Below are 19520 nucleotides of genomic sequence, written 5' to 3'. Positions count from 1 at the left end.
TTCTATAGCCTCATGGGAGAAATTCACCAGAATTCCCCCATCACTGACCAGTCCTAGACCACGTGTGGTTTTGAATGTGATGCCAGCAGAATGATGAATTGTGTGGGCCCTGAATACACTGTAGTGAGATATATGCATAGACATACATGCACTTACCTCACTATGTTGTCTCGCAAACTTTAGAGATAGAGAAACAACCTACTTTGAATTGAAAGCCCTTCTTAGTTTCTATAGCAATCAGTCCACAACAGAGAGACAGAGAGGTAATTTTTCTAAAATGCCCTCACCCTTTCAAAGCTTAATACAGAAAAGAAAACCCCTCAGCTATTCATTGATGCCACATTATTTTCATCAAATGGGACAACAGATCACCATTTGTAAAATTTTTTTGTCCCAAAGCTTCCATTTCAGTCCTCTAACCCAATATGTATTACTGCATTCTTAGTAAATGTTCAAGGTTATTTCTCAATGACAGTGCACCTTTCCCCTTGACAACCCAACAGACGAGTTCCTGTCCCCATGTAACAAATTTTGATACCTAAGGAAGCATCCCTCAAAATAACACAGGCATACTTGTATTCTTGGCAAAAGTTCTAATTTATATTACTTCTAAAGCCAGAACTTGATTCAAAGTAGTACGCCAAACTGAAACATTGCTTCAGATAAGGTATAATGGTGTTAAACAATTTTTGTTACTGATGTTACCATTCCAGAGACTTAAGTATGACTGACAAAGTATAGGCTATATGTAATGTAAGTAAAAATATTATAGGATATGGACCAAATATGAAAAAGTTGCATATAATGTATACTTTGTAGAAACTTGTTTATAGGTAAGGAAATGTTCGGTTCTATTCGACAAATACGCATTGACCATTTGCGTCTCCAGAGCACAAGCGCGTGCTGTGGCTGCTCTTCTTTGATCCCGTTAAACAGACTGGTCCTTCTCCAGGCTCTTTTTTCCTCCCTTTCCCTCTTTTCTCTATTCTGCAATAGGAGAGAGCAAAAGGGGGAAAAAAGGATATGTGAGAGGCAAAAGCCATTTTGTGTCCTGATTGAATTGTTCCGTGTGGGTTAACATCTCCCATAGTGTGTGCTGAAGATCATCAGTAACTTGAAAGATAGCCACCCACGGGTTGTTCTGCCATAACCAGGGCAGAGGGAGTCTTCTGTGGGAAACCATGGGTTAAAGAAAATTAAGCAGATTACTACTGCCAGCCTTCACAAAAATCTTTCAAATTCTACGGTGCAGTGTGGGAAACAGAGTCTATGCACTGTTACCTAAAACTTATTTGACCATGAAATACTTCTTCCTCTGAAAAGACACTCATCTGTCAAGGGGAATGCTGGCATGGGCCCTGAGAGCGGGTAGCAAAGTGACACTTCTCCTGAGAAGTATGAGTGACTCCAGAGCAAATAGAAACCAGCCTTCATGAAATGAGCCTCCTAAGAATACTTCTGTTTTCAGGCATACCTTTTTATTTGGGTTAGGAGAGAAGAACCAGTAATCCATTTAATGATTCTCCCTTTGGAATTTCTAAGAAGCCCTTTCATGGGGAGAAAATAAAAACAAAGGAAGCTTTAGGAATTATTCTCTGTCAGCTGCTTATGCATCAGTCGCTTGTGAATTGGGTGTAGAGCTTTAGAGATGACTGTCATTGACTAGCCTTCACTGTTATTATGGCCCACATGACTTCTGAAAACTGTCATTTTATTTTTAGTGACATTTTGATGACAGAACTACTCTTCTCTCTTTCTTTTTTTAATTCTCCATTTGGCTACACAATCTCTGGTCTCTTTCGCCCCCACAGTGCTGTTTCTTTGCCCATTTTATTCCTCCTGCTCAGAATGCCTGTTTCTGTTCTATATGCGTATCTAGATTCTGCCCTTCCCACTTCGGTTTATGGAGCAGTAATTTCTCTCTTCTTTCCATACCAAAGCATTTTTCCTATAGCCTTGCTTAACAGTACCTCTAATTCCATGCCAGATGGGGCAGTTAATTGACCTTGGTCCCTGCTGGTGGGGGAGCACCAGAAGACTGGTAGCCATGTCGTCGACATCTCTGGATCCTCTGCCTGGCCTCATCTGGTGGTTGTACAGAGTTAGCTATCCAGTGGGTGTTGATTGATGAGTGACCCATTACTTATTTGTAGTGTCCTACTTCCTCTTGGTTACTGGTTGTATATTGCTAAAGCAAATATGATAGGAAAATAGAAGTGGCAGAAAGTTCTTCAGGGCATCCCTTATAAATGTTATGAAACAGGAAAACCTTTCTTGAAGCAAGTGTTCAATTCAGACTGTCCTCCAGCTGCTCTGGAAGGGTGAATGACTGTGGCCCTTCTGTACAGAGGAAGACACCTTCCTATGAGGTGCTTGGAAGTACCAGTATCCAGCTGCTCTGTTTCCTTGGCCATTGTTTCTCAAAGGCTCCCAGGGTCATCTCTATTGAATTCAAACATTTCTCAGTGTTCTTGTCAAAACTCCGTCCAAGTTTTCTATACCTCACAATTTTGTAGTTCTCCAAATTGGATGGAATTGTTAATTAAGGGTCAGGCCAGTAAATACTAAATATAGTAGGACAATTACTCTTGAATGTTAACATATGTTGAGGCTGTAAGTTACAAACATCCAGCTTTCAGGTGGCTGTTACTGCTCTGACCACATCCCCACCAGTGTCCCTTCAGTCACAGTTCTGAAAGCGACCAAAGAAAGGCAAAGGGCAAGTTAGAAATTGGGAAAATCTATACACAGAGATACAATGGAAAGAAAGTTGATCTGCAGAGAGGATTTGCTCAGGGTTGCTGACCCCAAGGACAGACTTCAGGGCCTCAGTGACCCATCACTTCCCACTACCTACATCTCCCTACCCTGCCTTGTTAGGCCACCTGAGATTCTGGTGATTAGAGGGGTATAACCATTCCTTTTCCAGTTTGATTACTGTGTACTGAAAAAGGAAGCCTGCTAGACCAGCAGTTCACTTTCTCAGAGATGTACCAGCAGCAGGAGCTACTCACTATGTGGCCATGTCACCAGATTCTGGGAACTTGGAGAGGGTCCAGGCAACCTTGCAGTCACCTCTCTTTTCTTCAGCCCAGCCTCCCCACAGCCCACCCCACACCTTACACATGCTTGTCTGGCCACTCCATTGCCATCCTTCCATCAGATGGTGCACACTATTAGGGACATCACTGCCTTGTATAGAACCCGGGGGCGTGGAGCAGTGTTCACATAGCAATGGATTAGTGCAGTCCTTAGTAATTGTCTAGCACATGTGGTAGGGACATGTGGTAGGGACTCAGTAAATTTCTGTAGCCATCGTGTGCTGGGCCTGGTATTCTCTGAGATAAGTCTCAGTTATGAAGTGTGCAAGACATGCATTGGCCCAGAGCTGGTGACTTCTCTACTCCACTTAGCCAGAGAAGGAGCCACATAATGGAACATTCCTTGTACTGTCTCAGAGAAAGAGCTTAAAGTCCACCAACCAGCAGGAAGCTCAGGCCTTTTTGCCTCTTCCAGTGATTCTTCTTCAAACTTCAGCCTTGCAACCATTGCTTCAAATTCTTGCAGATAATAGGGACACTCGAGGGACTCAGTCAGTTAAGTGTCTGCCTTTGGCTCAGGTCACCATCTCTAGGTCCTGGGATCTGGTCCTGGGATGGAGAACCGCATTGGTCTCCCTGCTTAATGGGGAGTCTGCTTCTTCCTCTGCCCCTCCCCACCCCCACTCAGGTGTGCACACGCGACTGTGCTCACTGGCTCTCTCTCTCTCTTAAATAAATAACTAAATAAAATCTTTTTTTTTTTTTTTTTTAATTCTTGCAGATAGCAGAAGGGCTGCTCAGATGGAGGGAAGGAGAGAGTTGAGGCTTTCCCTGCTTGGTTGTTTTACCTCTTTTCACGGAGGTCCTCAGGGTCACTTTCACAGAGTGGAACCATCAGATAACCATTTTACCATGCTGGGCATTTCATGTGCTTTTATTGTGCTTATTAATTATTACATCGTGTTTTCAAAACAACTCTTTTTGCACCAGAACGTGTGATGAAGTTGTTTTTACAAATCCCTGGAAGTTTTGCCCTTTCCTTCAACAGTTGGTAGCCACTCTTTTTGGAAAAGCATTAACGTGCATAACCACTGTAGTCAACTTCAGGGCTCATTAATGAAGCCCAGAACTAATAGTTACATTGTCGTAATTTGACAAAGCCATCTAAATCTATGCGTGTTTTTTGAAAGCTCCCTAAACATGCTGCTAAATCCCCTAAAAAGCTACTAAACTGCTTTGGCAGCCATTAGCCCAGCATAAGCAGAGGAACTCTTTTCAGTAAGTGAACAAACAGAGAAAATATGCTGAATGGCTGGACAAATGTGTTTCAGCTGGCCCTTTCATTTACCGATATAAAGGTGCAGTCAGTATCAATCACTGTTGTCCCTGTTGCCCTGAAAATCACAATATCTCTTTTCATCCCACAAGCTCTTTTCACCACAGTAATGTGTCTTTAGAATGACACTGGCATCAGCCTGCTTCCGCTGTCTGAAGTCCAGAGAGCTTAAAAACACATTTCAGGATTCAAGACTTGAACCTTCCTCCCCTTCCGCTTTCCTACCGCCCACTCTGTCCTCTCTCACTCTGCATCCACTCCACCCCCTCCCCAGATTCCTTTCAATTCTTCCAGCTTTCCTCACTGAGTAAACAAAATTCACTTCTCTGTTCCAATGCACCTCTCCAAAGTAAACGCAGACAACTTCTCTCCGATATTCCCAAGATCTAAGAACTCAGTTCAAGGGATGCACATAAAGAAATGCTTTTACGTGTGGGTAAAACCTCAGAGGTCAAATGGAATGTGGAAATTCTATGCCCTGACAAGTGTGCTGATGAGCAGGACCTTGCTGCATATCAGGGTATCTCCTTCCTCCGCCCTCACCCCCTTATCTCTTGGTTCCCACCTGCCCCCAACGCACATACACACTCACCTTTTGTCACCTTGTAGCAGAAATATGTGCCCACATGTGTGTTCCCCCTTTACCACTGCGAGCTTCTTAAGAACAAATGCCGTGTCTTACATCTCTGCTAGCCCCTCCTGATTCTGAGTACTGAATACATTGTTTTGGAATGAAGGCGATTACTTTTTATCCTTCTGAAAAATGAAGCAGAATAAGCATGAAGATCCATGTTAGCGATGTGCTTCTGGTTGTAGCAGTTACCACAGATGAATATTTGAAATACTACATTTCTAAAAAAACAGTACTGATTGTTTTTTCTCTCCCTTTCTTTCTTTTTTTATTTTTTTTTTATGTTTTTTTTTTTTATTTAATTGTTTTGCTTCAGGTTATAGCTGTCTGTAGGGAGGCAGCCCTTTTAGCTCTGGAAGAAGACATTCAAGCCAACTGCATTACGAGAAGACATTTTACTCAAGCCTTGAGCACTGTGACACCGAGAATTCCTAAATCACTGAGACGTTTCTATGAGGAGTATCAAGAGAAGAGTGGGCTACATTCAATCTGACAAAGGATACGTATTCATTGTGCTAAAAATGCTTTCTAGACAACACCTGTTTCTCTTTTAAAAATTTGTCTTGGGCGCCTGGGTCACTCAGTCTGTTAAGCATCTGCCTTCTGCTCAGGTCATGAACCCTGGATCCTGAGATCAGAGTCCCACACTGGGCTTCCCTCTCTCTCTCTCTCTCTCTCTTTCTCTCTCTCTGTGTCTTTCATGAGTAAATAAATAAAATTTTTTTTAAAAAAGTTTGTCTTGAGAGTGTCCAAAAAAATCCTTCATAAGCAAAGTGTCTGAAATATGTTGACTGGAATTGAGAGGCTTCAGAGTTTAAAGACATTTTAAATGAAATGGATACAGTAAAACTATCCATAAAAATCTCTGGACATGAGTTTAAATCAGTTTTATCTGGAAATGTATGCTGATATTTAAAAAGCAAACTTTGGCTTTTTCATTTTTGACTTCTAGTTTATTCCTCCCATGAAATGCTTTCCTAACTCCAGAATCTGTTTCAGTCTATTCCTGAATGGCCAGCCTGTGAACATCAGTTTTATACAATACAAGATACATGTCGATTAGTCCATAGTGAGAAAGATTTACAGATCTTTATTTTTAAAAGTTAGCCAGTGAAATAGCCAAATGCACCGGCCAGGTTTACATGGCCTTGTTTCCAGGTATGTTTTTGTTCTTATTATAATTTACACCTACATTTTTGCTTTGGCCTTCTTAATCTGTACTAATGGCAACTTTAAAAAATTAAGAGTTATTTCATGTAATGCCCTTTGCAAATTTAAAAGAATAGGAATTATAATCCCAGTCCAGACCTAGAACAATAGACCTGTTTTGTTTCATACAACACTATAGATAAATTGTATGTTCGTGTGTTAATTTGCACCCATTTTCAGGTTACCAATAAACTTTTTCAGTTCAAAGATAAACCAAATTGTACTCGTAACCATATTGTCTTAGGCTGCATTTGAAATATGTATATTTGTGCTCCTAATTATCTTCAGAATTTCTTGACACTTGATATTCCATAAATATCTTTGAAAAACTGTCAGAAATTGATTCCCTGACTTCCAGTTGAGAAAGTGGCAGTGGAAAGAATGTGCACTGAGACATGCTCACTGTAGATCTTTGAAAATTTCCAGAAAGACAAGTCAGGCGAGAAATACCTGATTATCACAATAATGGGACTATACAGTTTTATATTCTGAAGTCATCTCTCAAATATCTTACCCTTTGACTATCAAAAATAGACTTGCAAGGCATTTTTTCCCCAGACTACATTACTTTATTAGTATATACATAAAACCACCCACGGGACAAAGAATATGACTACTACTTAGAGCTCTACTGTCAAATATAATAGCTACTAGCCACATACAGCTATTTAAGTTTAAATTTTAATGAATTAAAATTAAATAATATTAAAAACTGAGTTCACCGGACACATTAGCCGCATTTCAAGTGTCCAGTAGCCACCTGTGACAAGTGTCTGCCATGTGGATAGAATAGATTATAGAATACATCTATCACTAGAACATTCTATTGGCTTCTGCTGATTTAGAATATAAGGCTTACATGATGAAATAGGACCTCAGAATTACTATTATGCTTCCCATTTTCCCTTTGGTTATTAGAGGACCATCCTTCTCTCTAAGTTCTGAGGGCACAGAAAATAAAGAGAAAAACCTTATCCACAAAGGCCTAAACAGAAAAAAAAAAAAATTAAATTCGCACTGCCAATAAAATAAAAACCAGAACAGTAAGCCTGAACTGGCATAGGTTCTCAGGCTGGATACTGGGCGGTGGGGAGGAAGGGGCAATCTCAATAAATGAGGAGCTCAGCTATTAGTGACCGCTCAGACCCTTCAGCCCATGTGACATAGAAGTCATAACCGGGCCTCATATATAATGTCCAGATCATTAAAGACCAACACCTGCAGCGTAAGGGCAAATTAGAAAAGACTTTCTCCTGCTGACTGGAGAGATCATGAGGATCCTCTCGGTCTGTGCTTTGGATTTGAAAAGAAAAGAAGCAGCTCCTCAGAATTCTGACTCTGAGCTTACCTGACCATGGCTTCTGGGTTCAAAATTCACACCACCTTTGAGATTTAGACACTTGAAACCTTTCAACGTGAAAATATGGATCCACACTAGAAACATCCTTGGGATAACCAGCACTTCCAGTTGTTGGAGGAATACAGCCTCACCCAGGCCATGGAGGATTCCAACAGCTAAATCCCTGCTTACAGAGTTTATAATCCCGAAGGGTGCACGCAGTCTGCTGGTGGGGCATAAATTGGGACAGCTACTTCAGAGAGCAACTAACATATCTAGGAATGCTGAAGACCCTATAATCTCAGAGTTCTCTTCAGTGTATGTCTCAGAGCAAGTTGTTTTCAATGAGTAATGACTAAGAAAATCAGAGCCCTAGTATTTGTAAATAGTAAGAAACTGGAAACGATCTATCCGTCAGAGAATGGATTTCTATGGGATGCCCATACAATGCAATATTTACAGCAGTAAAATTGTAATTGGAGCTACATGGAAAAGAGGAATTTCAAAAAAAGAAACATTTCAGAAGAATACTTTCATTCATTTAAATTTTAAGACATGCAAGAGAATACGTGTTGTTGACGAGAACACGGGTAGTAGAGGACTATGTGGAGGGAAATGAAAAGCATCAAATACCAAGAGAATTTCCTCTGGGGAGAAAAGCTGAAATGTCTTATCTTAAACTGGGTAATGTGAATAGAGGTGTTGATTGTAATCCAGTCTATACGTTTTATGCCTAAGTATGTCATAATAATGTTTAAAAGATCAGCCTTAAATTGACACGTTATGGGGCAAAGGGCAAAATGCATCCCCAGCCCTGTCCTGCGTTCCTAACCAGCATCACAATCTTGTCCTTCCTCCCAGTCCATGGACCTCCAGTGCAATCCACAATGCCTACCACCCCATGTGTCTAGAAAATGAGAAGTACTGGGATGATGGAATAAAACGCAAGAAGGCAAAAGAAAAAAAAAGCAAAAAAAAGGGGGGGGGCCTTTAAGATCCAGGAAACAAGAAATGTGTTGGTGAGAATTAGTGGTTAGGTGATCCTTGTTTGATGACCAAGGGTGGGAGAAATTAAGTCTAGAGTGAGACTTCTGTTTCCATGGTACTGTGGTTGTGCAAGGAGCAGGAAGTCAAGAATTTAAAAAGATTTTAGAGCATTACATCTTTAATCTATTACAAACCAATTATTTTTTATATCTTTAGATAGCTAATTATTACCATTGAAAAGACAATGATTGTTCTTTATTTGAAGTTTGTGCCCTTTTTATAACAGGACCAGTAAAAATCTGAGTCAGAGAAAAGAACAGGTCAGGTGTCACTAATAACAGTTTACTCCAGCTTCGTCTGCATGAGGCTTTACTTCTGATGCCCAGGTCTCGTATGTGTGGATTTAAAATCGTGTATGATCCTATTATTTGGGTTTGTTTGTGATTGAATTACACAGTATAGTTCATGGAAAATTTAAGTGCAGCAAGAAAAGAAAATGTCCAGCTTCCTGTCTTCAGAAAACAATTTGCTTTTTGGCATCTGGTCAAGTGTTTGTCGTTGGTCCAGATTCTCTTCAGGGTTTCAGGATACTCACAGTGACACTTATTTTTTCCCCCAGTGTTCCAAGAGGTTTTCATTTCAATAGTGAAATTAGTGTTTCTAACAACAAAATTTAGAGGAATGGCTTCTAACTTTTTACTCCTTTATGACTAAGAAAGTGTATTTATAAGCTTGATTCTGACTGCCCTAACATTGCTTGAGAAATATTTAGTTCTGTGTTATTTCTAATGTATAAAACAGGTTTTAAAAAATAATGTATAGGTTTTCGACTTTGGAAAAATAATTATTGAATTTATAGAAAAACCAAATTTAAGTGTATGTTTAATTTATCTTAATTAGGAGAAGGCTACAGAAAAGTTGCTAGAATAGAATGAAGTTATTTCCCTGGCCTGTTGTTACTTAAATTTCTGAATGAGGTTGTTAAGAGTTTTAGTTCATTTTGTCATGTTTCTCTGAGTCCTAACGTTAAAGATGAGCATACACCAAAGCACACTTTGAAATTATATATGGGTTGAATTAGCAGTATTTTTTCAAATATGGTCCACATAGAAATTCTAATGCTCCAAATTGATTTACTTTCCTTCCTTCAGTTTTCATTTTAACAGTTGTATGCACGGAAAAGCTTTTTACCGAATGTTTATGTCAAATATACCCCAGTAGCCTGTATCTTTTAGGACTCACTTTTGGGGAAAAAAATTCATTCTAGCAAATTAAGGCAGAAAGAGATGTTACAAGGTTTTACGTTGGTTACAAAATTATTGAGAAATTTGTAGACTCCTCTTTCAGGACCTAGTGATAAACATTTCCGGAAAGATGGTTAAAATGACACACTTAACATACCACACACAACAAAACCCAAAGAAATGAAAAGAAAGAAAAATAGAGTTCATGTATGCTGAAATCAGGGAACCGATTAAACCCCAGGTAAAGTATTTCAAAGGCTATCTGTCAAGTACAATACATTTTGAACCTACTTAGAAAGCCGGTTAATTCCATGAATTCCAGGAATTTCAACATCTACTCTGCTTCAGAACACATATGATGTGATAAGACACCATCAATTATCAGACTATTAATTTAAAAACACCTTTTTCAGGAAAAAATAAATTACTTTGATTTTAATATTAATATTGTGATAATATCCAGGTAAGCATCCAACTTTTGGTTTCAGCTCATGTCATGATCTCAGGGTCCTGGGATCGAGTGTAGTAACAGACCCCCCACTCAGAGGGAGTCTGCTTAAGGATTCTTTCTCTCCCTATCACCCTCTCCCTCTCCCCCTACCACACTCACCACTAGCACAGTCTCTCTCTCTCAAATAAATCTTTCTAAATATCCAAAAAAAATTCATATTAAAATCAGTCAAATGCAGTTAAGTGAAATGGGAACTGACATGTAATAATATATTCATATGTTTGTCATAAACCCACAGCAATTAAATTACTGTTTACACCAACATAATCATAAACAATAATAAAAATGTTGACAGGTGAAAAGGAGAGTCAAGGACATGGAGAACAGATTATTTGGGGCCAGGAATAATCACAGATTGAGATATCCCAAAGGGAAATAGCAACAGGGGACCTGTGCCAAAAATCTGGGGAGAAAGTTTGGCACTGGGGGAGAAACAAAGTACTGAAAGATAAAGCTAGAGTACATTAGAAGAGACATTGTCTGAGGAACGAGGGAAATAGTTTAGAATACAACTGCTCTGAAATCTCAAAAATGTTAAAATATAGGCAATGTGACAGGGGATATCATAAAACATTTGAGTAAGTTTCAAAATGAACAGAGCTAATGGAATTTATTTATAATTTATTCCACAAATATGCTCCCAAAGGTAAAGAATAGCATATTATTGACCATCTAATGGTGAAGTATTTGTTATAATAGCAAAATACTAGAACAAGCATCTATCAATAGTTTCTATTTAAATAAATTTATAGTACATCCATACAATGGAACATTGTAGTGCTATTAAAAAAAATAAATAAGCTCTTCATAAACTGATCTAGTAATTATCTCCAAGATGCAGAGAATCTAAGTAACTTATAACAGATAAATATTAAACTTTGCAAACTGAGAATGGACAATATTTTATTCTCTCATATAATCTCTCTATATAAATATATATATTTCTAAATATATAAATCTATATATAAATCTATAAATATATATAAATTATATAATAGTGTATATACACAAACACATACACAAAATATTTGCAAATGCAGGAATGTTGCAGAATGTGCCCTATAATCACCATGTAATAAAACTAAAATTAAGAAGGGGTACCTGGGGGCACCTGGGTGGCTCAGTGGGTTAAAGCCTCTGCCTTCGGCGCAGGTCACGATCCCAGAGTCCTGGGATCTAGCCCCAAAGCAGGCTCCCTGCTCAGGGGGTAGTTTGCTTCTCTCTCTGCGGCTTCCCCACCCCACCCCACCACTCCACCCCCTGCTGCTCCTGCACACTTTCCCTCTCTCTCTCTCAAATAAATAAATAAAGTCTTTTAAAAAGACACCTAAAACTGGGAAATGTAGAAATAACAAAACCCCAAGTATTTAGAAGTTCAAAATTCATCTGGAAATGATTCTCTGATCAAAGAGGAAATCAAAACAATATCTGAAAAATAATAGTGAAAATACTATATATCAAAATCTATGGAATTCAATTAACACCTCTACACAGAAGATAATTTATAAATCTAAAAACTTTCATTAATAGAATAAGATTAACCAAATTGTGAAATCTCCTCAAAAAGTTATCATAAAATAACTCCAAAATTAACTTTAGGAAAATATAAAGGTAAAAGCTTTAATTAACAAAAAACAACAGAAATGACTGATCCACTAGCCCATTCTTTGGAGAACAAAATCCAAAACAAATTAATCTTTTTGCGGTGGACAGAATGATGCACTGTGCCCCCCCCCCCACACACACAAAGATATCCACACTCTAGTCCCCAGAAACAGTGAAAATCATGTTACCTTAAATGCCAAAAGGGACTTTATAGATGTGATCAAATTAAGGACCTTGAGATGAGGGTACCCTGGATTTTCTGCATAGGCCCAACGTAATCATAAAGACCCTTATGAGGAAGAAAAGAAGGAAGCAGGAGAATCAGATTCAGAGGAAAAGAAGTCAGAAAGAAAAGTCTGAAGATGCTTCTCTGCCGGCTTTGAAGATGGAGGAAAGGACGACACGCCAGGGGATATGCAGACTCTGGAGTCTGGAAAAGACAAGGATTCCCTTCATAACGCCTCCAGGATAGCCCTGCCAACACCTCGACTTTAGTCCCATTTCCGACTTAATGCAGACTGCTACAGAAGTGTTACAGAGTAAGTTTGTGTGTGTGTGTGTGTGTATGTGTGTATTCATTTGACAGAAAGAGAGAAAGAGGGCACAAGTAGGGGGAGTGACAGGTAGAGGCAGAGGGAGAAGCAGACTCTCCAGTGAGCAGGGACCCCAGTGCGGGACTCGATCCCAGGACCGAGATCGTGACCTGAGTAGAAGGCAAACCCCTAACCGATTAAGCCACCAGTCGCCCAGTTTGTGTTGTTTTAAGCCACTGTTTGTGATAATGTATTAAAGCAGCAATAGTAAACTAATATGCCTTCTGGCTTGCTTTTTAAAAGGTAACAAAGCCACAACATAAAGTTGAGGGGGAAAGAAACCACATTTATGAATGAAATAAAAAAGTTAAGAATTTTATATTATCGTGCCAATACAGGTGAAACCCTGTTGAAATTGTTAATTTTCATATAGCTACCTCTCAAAAATTCTTGAGCATGGATGGTTTTATAGGCTAAAACGAATTCAGGTTTTCAATCCAATCATCATTATGCCATTGAAACTGTTTCAGAGCCTAAAGGAAAAGGAAGTTTTCCCAATTCCTGCTGTGACTGACATAGTGCCAACCCCCTTTCAGTAGCTACACACCTTTAAAAGAAGCACCTTTAAAAAAATTACTACTCAGAATTAAATAATTGAGCATATTAATAGATCAAAATAGAAAACAGTGCATTCAGTACGGAATTCAACATTCATTTCTCAGTTTTTCAAAAGGCAAAGGTAACATTAACCTGCTAAAAATAGTAATACTAACCCAATGGCCCATACCCTAATTAAATATCAGAAACTAGGGCAATTGTTTATCATTGTTCTTTGAGCACTAGTGCATGAAGTCATACAAGGGAATAAAGTAAAAACCCCAAGATAATTAACTGAAGGGTTATTATGTAACTAATATAGTCTCAGACAACAAAATAAGGGCACATTTCCTTTCACACCTAGTTTACATCTTGAAGTTTTCATCCCCTACAACCAAAAGTCCATTCTACTGGTTTTACTCCTTCAAATGTTTGCTGGGATTCCCCTGATGAATACTTCAGTGTTTGTCAAGTACAACTGGCAGTAGTAACACCCTCCACACTGCCGCCCTCCATCCCCCAGGCTCCCCCACGTAAGTCACTCCTCATCCATGGGTCCTCAATCAGCTCTTAACAAGTTAGTCCAGGTCACCAGTAATTCCCTACCACTTTGTTCCCGAGTGTGGGCAAAGACCCTGACTTAGCGACTTCAGTGCTAAGGCCAGACTATGGATTTTTACAAAACTACTACTAATAAGGAATAGTTACAGGGGTGCCTGGGTGGCTCAGTTGTTAAGCATTTGCCTTTGGCTCAGGTCATGATCTCAGGGTCCTGGGATAGAGCTGACATCGGGCTCTCTGCTCAGTGGGGAGCCTGCTTCCCCCTCTCTCTCTACCTGCCTCTCTGCCTACTTGTGATCTCGGTCTGTCAAATAAATAAATAAAATCTTAAAAAAAAAAAAAAAAGGAAAAATTACAATGATGAAAAGAAAACACTTTAATTTAATTTCCTGTTGGCTATCGGTGCTGCTAGTGTCTATGCGCCTGTTCCTCTGTGGGCATATGCTCTATTTTGCTCTCTTTCTACCACCCTGTTCAAAAGCCAGCCTATCACATACTGAGTGTCCATGGAGGATGGGACAGGGTTGAGGGGCTGGAGGTTGGATCCATGCCAATGGCCAATGATTTCATCAGTTGCGCCATGTAGCAGGGAGTTAGAAAACACATGGAGATTTGGGGAGAGTGGCTTAGAGAGCATGGAAGCTCTGTGCCCTTCCCCCATACCTTGCCCTATGTATCTTTCCCTTCTGGCTGTTCCTGCATTTTATCTTTTATAATGAGCCAGTAATCTAGTGAGTAGAATGTTTCTTTGAGTTCTGTGAGCAGCTCTAGCAAATTAATCAACCCAAAGGAGTGAGTCATGGGAACCTCTGATTTATAGATGGTCATAAGCACAGGTGATAACCTGGACTGTTGATTGGCATCTGAAGGTAGGGGGATGCTGTGGAGGCTGTGGTAGGGGGAAGCAGTCCTAAAGGATTAAGCTCTTGGGGCATCTGGGTGACTCAGTCATTAAGTGTCTGCCTTCAACTCAGATCATGATCCTAGGGTTCTGGGATAGAGCCTCACATTGAGCTCTCTGCTCAGTGGGGAGTCTGCTTCTCCCTCTCCTGCTCCCCCTGCTTGTGTTCGCTCTCTAGCTGTGCTTCTCTCCGTCAAATAAATAAATAAAATCTTAAATAAATAAATAAACAAACAGACTAAGCTCTTAATCTGTGGGAGTTGACTTTATCACCAGGTAGTGTTGGAATTGAATTGAATTAATAGGTCAATGGTTGGAAGAAAAATCCCCACATCAGAATTGGTGTCAGAATCATATTTGTTTTTTTCTGGACTTCTGAAAAAGGAGTGCCCCCCAAATTTATGCTACATTAACTGTATGGTTGTGATAATAACTATGGTGCCGATCTTCGTATAATCATGATATATATGCTCTTTCATTATAGGAAGTACTTTGTTTCCTGAATCTCATTATTTGTTCAAAATTGTCTTTAAAATGCACAAAAGTATCTCTTTCCTCTCTCTCACTCTTTCTTTTTCTCTTTCCCTGTCTGATACCCATCAACACTTTGGTATTTGCATGAAATATCGTAAGTACTGTGGAGTTTACTTGGTTGGTTGTCTGAAATTATCTCAGTGGTGGCCTACATTTTGTAAGCTTTAAGATGCCAGAGCTTTCCTGATGTAATAAAGATGAAAGAATTTAGCCCTAGATCCGGTTAAGTGGCAGAGCCAGGGAAGAGGACAGGCCCCAGGCACTAGGGCAGGCTTGGCCTGGGACCCACAAACCTGTTTTATAGCTACAGAGAGAAAGGCAGGGTAGATCATACTGGGCAATAAGTGGAGATATTTGATGAAAACTTGGGACTATTTTTCTTAATGAAATAGGAAGCTCTATTCTCAGATGAGTATAGGGATGGAGGAGGAAGTTTTGGAGGTTAGGAAAGAAAAAGTAAATGGCCTATAAATGTGTAGTAAGATGGTGGGGCAGCACTAAGTTCCTACAGAGGTCAGTGGTCAGGAAATTAGAGAATTTCCTGTCTTTGGTCAAATTCTTATATTTTACCTTAAATTCATGCTATTTTTATAGCTCTCCAAATTTTTTTTTCTTATTTTAACATGGAGCAATCTAAAACCAGTCCATATTTAATCCCCCATTTCCATCGGTAAGTGAAGGGAAATCACTTGGCTTCTGGGCCAAATAAAAAAATTTTTTTTTAAGATTTTATTTATTTATTCGACAGGCAGAGATTACAAGTAGGCTGAGAGGCAGAGAGAGAGAAGGAGGAAGCAGGCTCCCCGCTGAGCAGAGAGCCCAATGCGGGGCTCGATCCCAGGACCCTGGGATTATGACCCGAGCCTAAGGCAGAGGCTTTAACCCACTGAGCCACCCAGGCGCCCCCCAAATAAAAATTTTTAAAAATCTTTTTTTATTTGCATATTTCCACAAAAAATTTTTGCGGGCTTCTATGCTTTGTCCCCTTCAAATAACTTCTCAGTAGGAATTCCTCAGAAAGCTTGATAAGGGTGATTGAATGAGTGCAGAAGCACCTATTGGCTGAGTGTTAAAGGATAATAGTTAGTCCATTCAAGGGCTCCTGCTCAGCTCTCTTGCTTTCAGTCAAAAAGGAAATCTGGTCCTTTGTCTCCTGGGTTCACCTTCAACAAATGGCCACTTTATTCCTCCACATAGCTCCCATTTTAGTAATGAAGTGTGAAGGAAAGGCTAGGATTAGAATCACCTGAGTAGATACAGAAATACTAACACACATTTTCAAACATTTTGTAAGTCGTAAAGACCCACACTTTCGTAAAATGTTGCAACTTTTGGTAAGTTTTTTTTTACAAAAAGCTGGTGGAAAAAATATATTACAGTGAAATTTTAGCACAGAGCAGATTGTACTAAACCTGAAGAACGGTGAGGATTTTTCCAGTGGCTTCTGGGGTAATGAGTCCTTTTCACTTCTTAAGGTAGGTTAAAGTTCATCACCACAGAGGCCACCAGCCCTGGAAATGGTCGAATAGCTCAGAATCACAGGAATTTGCCCACTGTTCCTGGCAGAAGTTGTCTGTCATCGCCGCCACCGCCACCCCGGCCCTCATCCGGTTTCTCCCATGCACTTATCTCCTCTGTCCTTCCCCGGAGTATGAGGGGAGGTGGAGGATAAGGAGGGTCTTTCTACTCCCCACCACATGCTGGTCCACCAAGCTTTCTGTAGACCACTCTTCACATCTTTCTTTGATGCTTCCATTTGCTGTGGTTCATTCCTTTACCAGGTACTTAGCTAACCAGCTCTAGACGACTAAAGGTGAATTCCATTAGGAAACACACTGGGGAAGAAAGGAAAAGAATTTTGGCAAAATCACAAAAAGTGGATAATAATATATCAATTGGAATGGAATACTCACCCATTTCACGGGGGTGCTGTGAGAACTAATTAATGTTTGTAAAGGTCTTTGAGTTCCTTGGAGGGAAGGTGCCACCAGAGTACTAAGCATTATTGTGAAGGGATTATGTGCACAAATACAATACCAGGTGCCAGGATATTACTAAAAATAAAGCAGAACTTTCTGTGAGGAAGGTAAGGAAGGAAATGCCTCACTGAAAAAAGCTTAACTGTCTTTTAATACAAATGCTTAGGCTACTGGGTAATGGAACAGCAAATCTGAGATTCTATTCTAAGTAAAGGATTATGTTTTCTCGGCATTGTCAAGGTGCAGTGGAACAAAACAAAATGACTGCTTTACCCAAAAGAGGGTTATAGTCTTTGAAAAAGAGATTAAGAGGATGTTTGGCTCTTGCACTGGGCAGTCCATCCAGGAGGAAAAAGGCAACAGTAAAGCAAACGTTTGTTTGCACTTGAGGGGAGGGGAGTTTTAAAAATTAAAGAAAGGAGACTGTTCCAAGTTGAAATGACTACTGGTGATTGGCCCCAATAAATCTAGTGATAAAGATTAAAGCTTGTTCAAACCCTGAGTTTGAAATTACAGGAGAAATATACTCTGGCTTGTGTGTATACAGGGAAGGATCACACCAGCTGTATAAAAACAAAACAGAACAAACAAAAAAAACCCCTCTACATTGTCCATTTCACCAGTAACACACGCCGTGTTTGCAGGCGGCCGGATTCTCCAGTGCTTTCGACGGCCTCTTTAGACGTTGGGTTAGCAAACCTGGGAGGGGAAACGGGAATGACAACGGTCTCCTTTTCAGTAACTTCTTCTTTCTGACCATTTCCTTCTCCTCCACCTGCTTATTTGTAACAAGGCCTGTGAGGTCTGAAGCAGATTAGCAAACAAATAAATCCTTTAATGTCATGGAGTACTTTCCCCTGCTTAAATGGGATTAATCTGCCAGCCCAGCAAATTCTACATTTCACATACCTCAGCTGCATAATAAGCCATTTCTGCCAATCCCTTAATTTAAGGCACAAAGGTCATTTTATTTTCACGTTTGCACTGCTTAGACTTTCTTTCTCCATTCTTCTTTCCTATTCCATCTCCAGCTCTGTTTTCTACCTTTGAAAATGTCCTGTACACAACGTTTAGAAAAGGATCAAAGAGCACGCACAATAACCTGTGGTTCTCAGAGAAGGCAAAAGGGTGAAAGAATGTGGAACATGAACCACCTTCCACCGGCGCACAGGATCCATCTCCAGAAACTCTCCAGGCAGCTTCAGTCTGGCTCTGGCTGTGGAACTCTGGCTGGGAGGACTGAACATCATGGCGAAGCCTGAGGACTAGATAGCCATCAGTCCTTGTTGCTCAAAATTTTTGCTCTAATAAGGCGGAAACCCTGGGCTGGTTCCTACTTTGACATTTTAAGAACTAGAAATGAGATGGGGCACCCGGGCCGCTCAGTCAGTTAACGTCTGCCTTTGGCTCCGGTCATGATCCCAGGGACCTGAGATTGAGTCCTGGATTGGGCTCCCTGCTCAGTGGGGAGCCTGCTTCTCCCTCTGCCTCCCTCTCCCCCTGTTTGTACTCTCCTTCTCTCTGAAAAAATAAATAATTCTTAAAAAAAAAAAAAACCAACCCTAGACATCGGTTGAGTTTTCTACAAATAGAGAAGGCAAGCATCTTAGAACTAAAAGGTATTTCTAACAACCATTTAACTCAGTGACTATTTAACTCAGTGACTTGCCCAAGATCACAAAGGAAGAGGTAGGGACAGTTTGATGGATTACAGCCACAACTTCCGCCTACCAGAGCTATCCTGCTCTCACCACACCATACTGCTTCCCGAAGGAAAGGATTACCATGCTGCTCTCACTCAGGAATCCAAGGGGAAAAAGGCTATTTTGGGGGTATTTACTCAAAACCACTGGGTAAATTCTGACTCATATTAACATTTCCCTTTACTCACCTTTTGAAATCTGAGCAATGTGAGTCACTGAACTATTCTGTCCTCTCGGTTAATGACCAAAGGGAAATGCTTCACTTTAAGAAGTCAGTCCTCATAGTTGTTACGGATACATTTCTAAGAGTCACAATGAACAAAGATATGACGAATAATGAAGCAGGAAGATCCCTGCAGCTGTGCGCCCCACAAGTCCTCATGGCACGTGGGCCAGAGAGACTTCTCTTTCCTGAAATACAAGGTCTCCACCAGGCCTTTAAGTTAAAAGAGTAGGAACAATGGGGTGAGGAAGAATGAGAATGTAAGCATGAGTCTAAAGAACAGTCATGGCATCAGGACATTTGATTTCAAAACACTAAAATAGAATAACAAATGAAGGGCAGCAACATGCAACAAGATGGGTGAATCTTAGCAATGGGATATTAAATAAACAAGAAAGTCCCAAAAGATTATATATGACATGATACCCTTTATAATAGTTGAAAGCAGCTAAAATTTTTAAAAGTATGTGCAGTTTAGGAATGCAATAAATCTTTGTAGGAAGAAAAGCAAGGAAATGGGTTCAGAATTTGGGCTGATGGGTGGGGAGGTCAGGGATCACGTTTGTGGGAGAATGTATGATTAGGT

General features: G+C 40.1%; 1 protein-coding gene and 1 long non-coding RNA gene across 5 annotated transcripts in view; one reads left to right on the top strand and one right to left on the bottom strand.

Moving 5' to 3' along the window:
* Nucleotides 1-5740, top strand: part of AFG2A (AFG2 AAA ATPase homolog A) — a 331896-nt gene extending 326156 nt beyond the window's left edge. For all 4 annotated transcript variants that reach the window (XM_082728225.1, XM_082728226.1, XM_082728231.1 and 1 more), the window contains one exon: nt 5325-5740. In XM_082728225.1, coding sequence (XP_082584351.1) covers nt 5325-5501 — 177 coding nt within the window. In that variant the 3' untranslated portion in view covers nt 5502-5740. The remainder of the gene's footprint in view (nt 1-5324) is intronic.
* On the bottom strand, nt 1457-18948 carry LOC309863431. The gene is made up of 4 exons (XR_014311037.1): nt 18900-18948; nt 16724-16864; nt 4970-5133; nt 1457-2692 (listed from the first exon to the last, which is right to left on the bottom strand). It is a non-coding gene; the product is annotated as an uncharacterized lncRNA (long non-coding RNA).
* Nucleotides 18949-19520: the final 572 nt, after the last annotated feature.

Source organism: Mustela nivalis (assembly GCF_964662115.1).
Source record: "Mustela nivalis genome assembly, chromosome: 4".
Lineage (NCBI taxonomy): Eukaryota > Metazoa > Chordata > Mammalia > Carnivora > Mustelidae > Mustela > Mustela nivalis.
The sequence above is the reverse complement of the archived record's forward strand: the minus strand, read 5'-3'. Positions and strand labels throughout refer to the sequence as shown.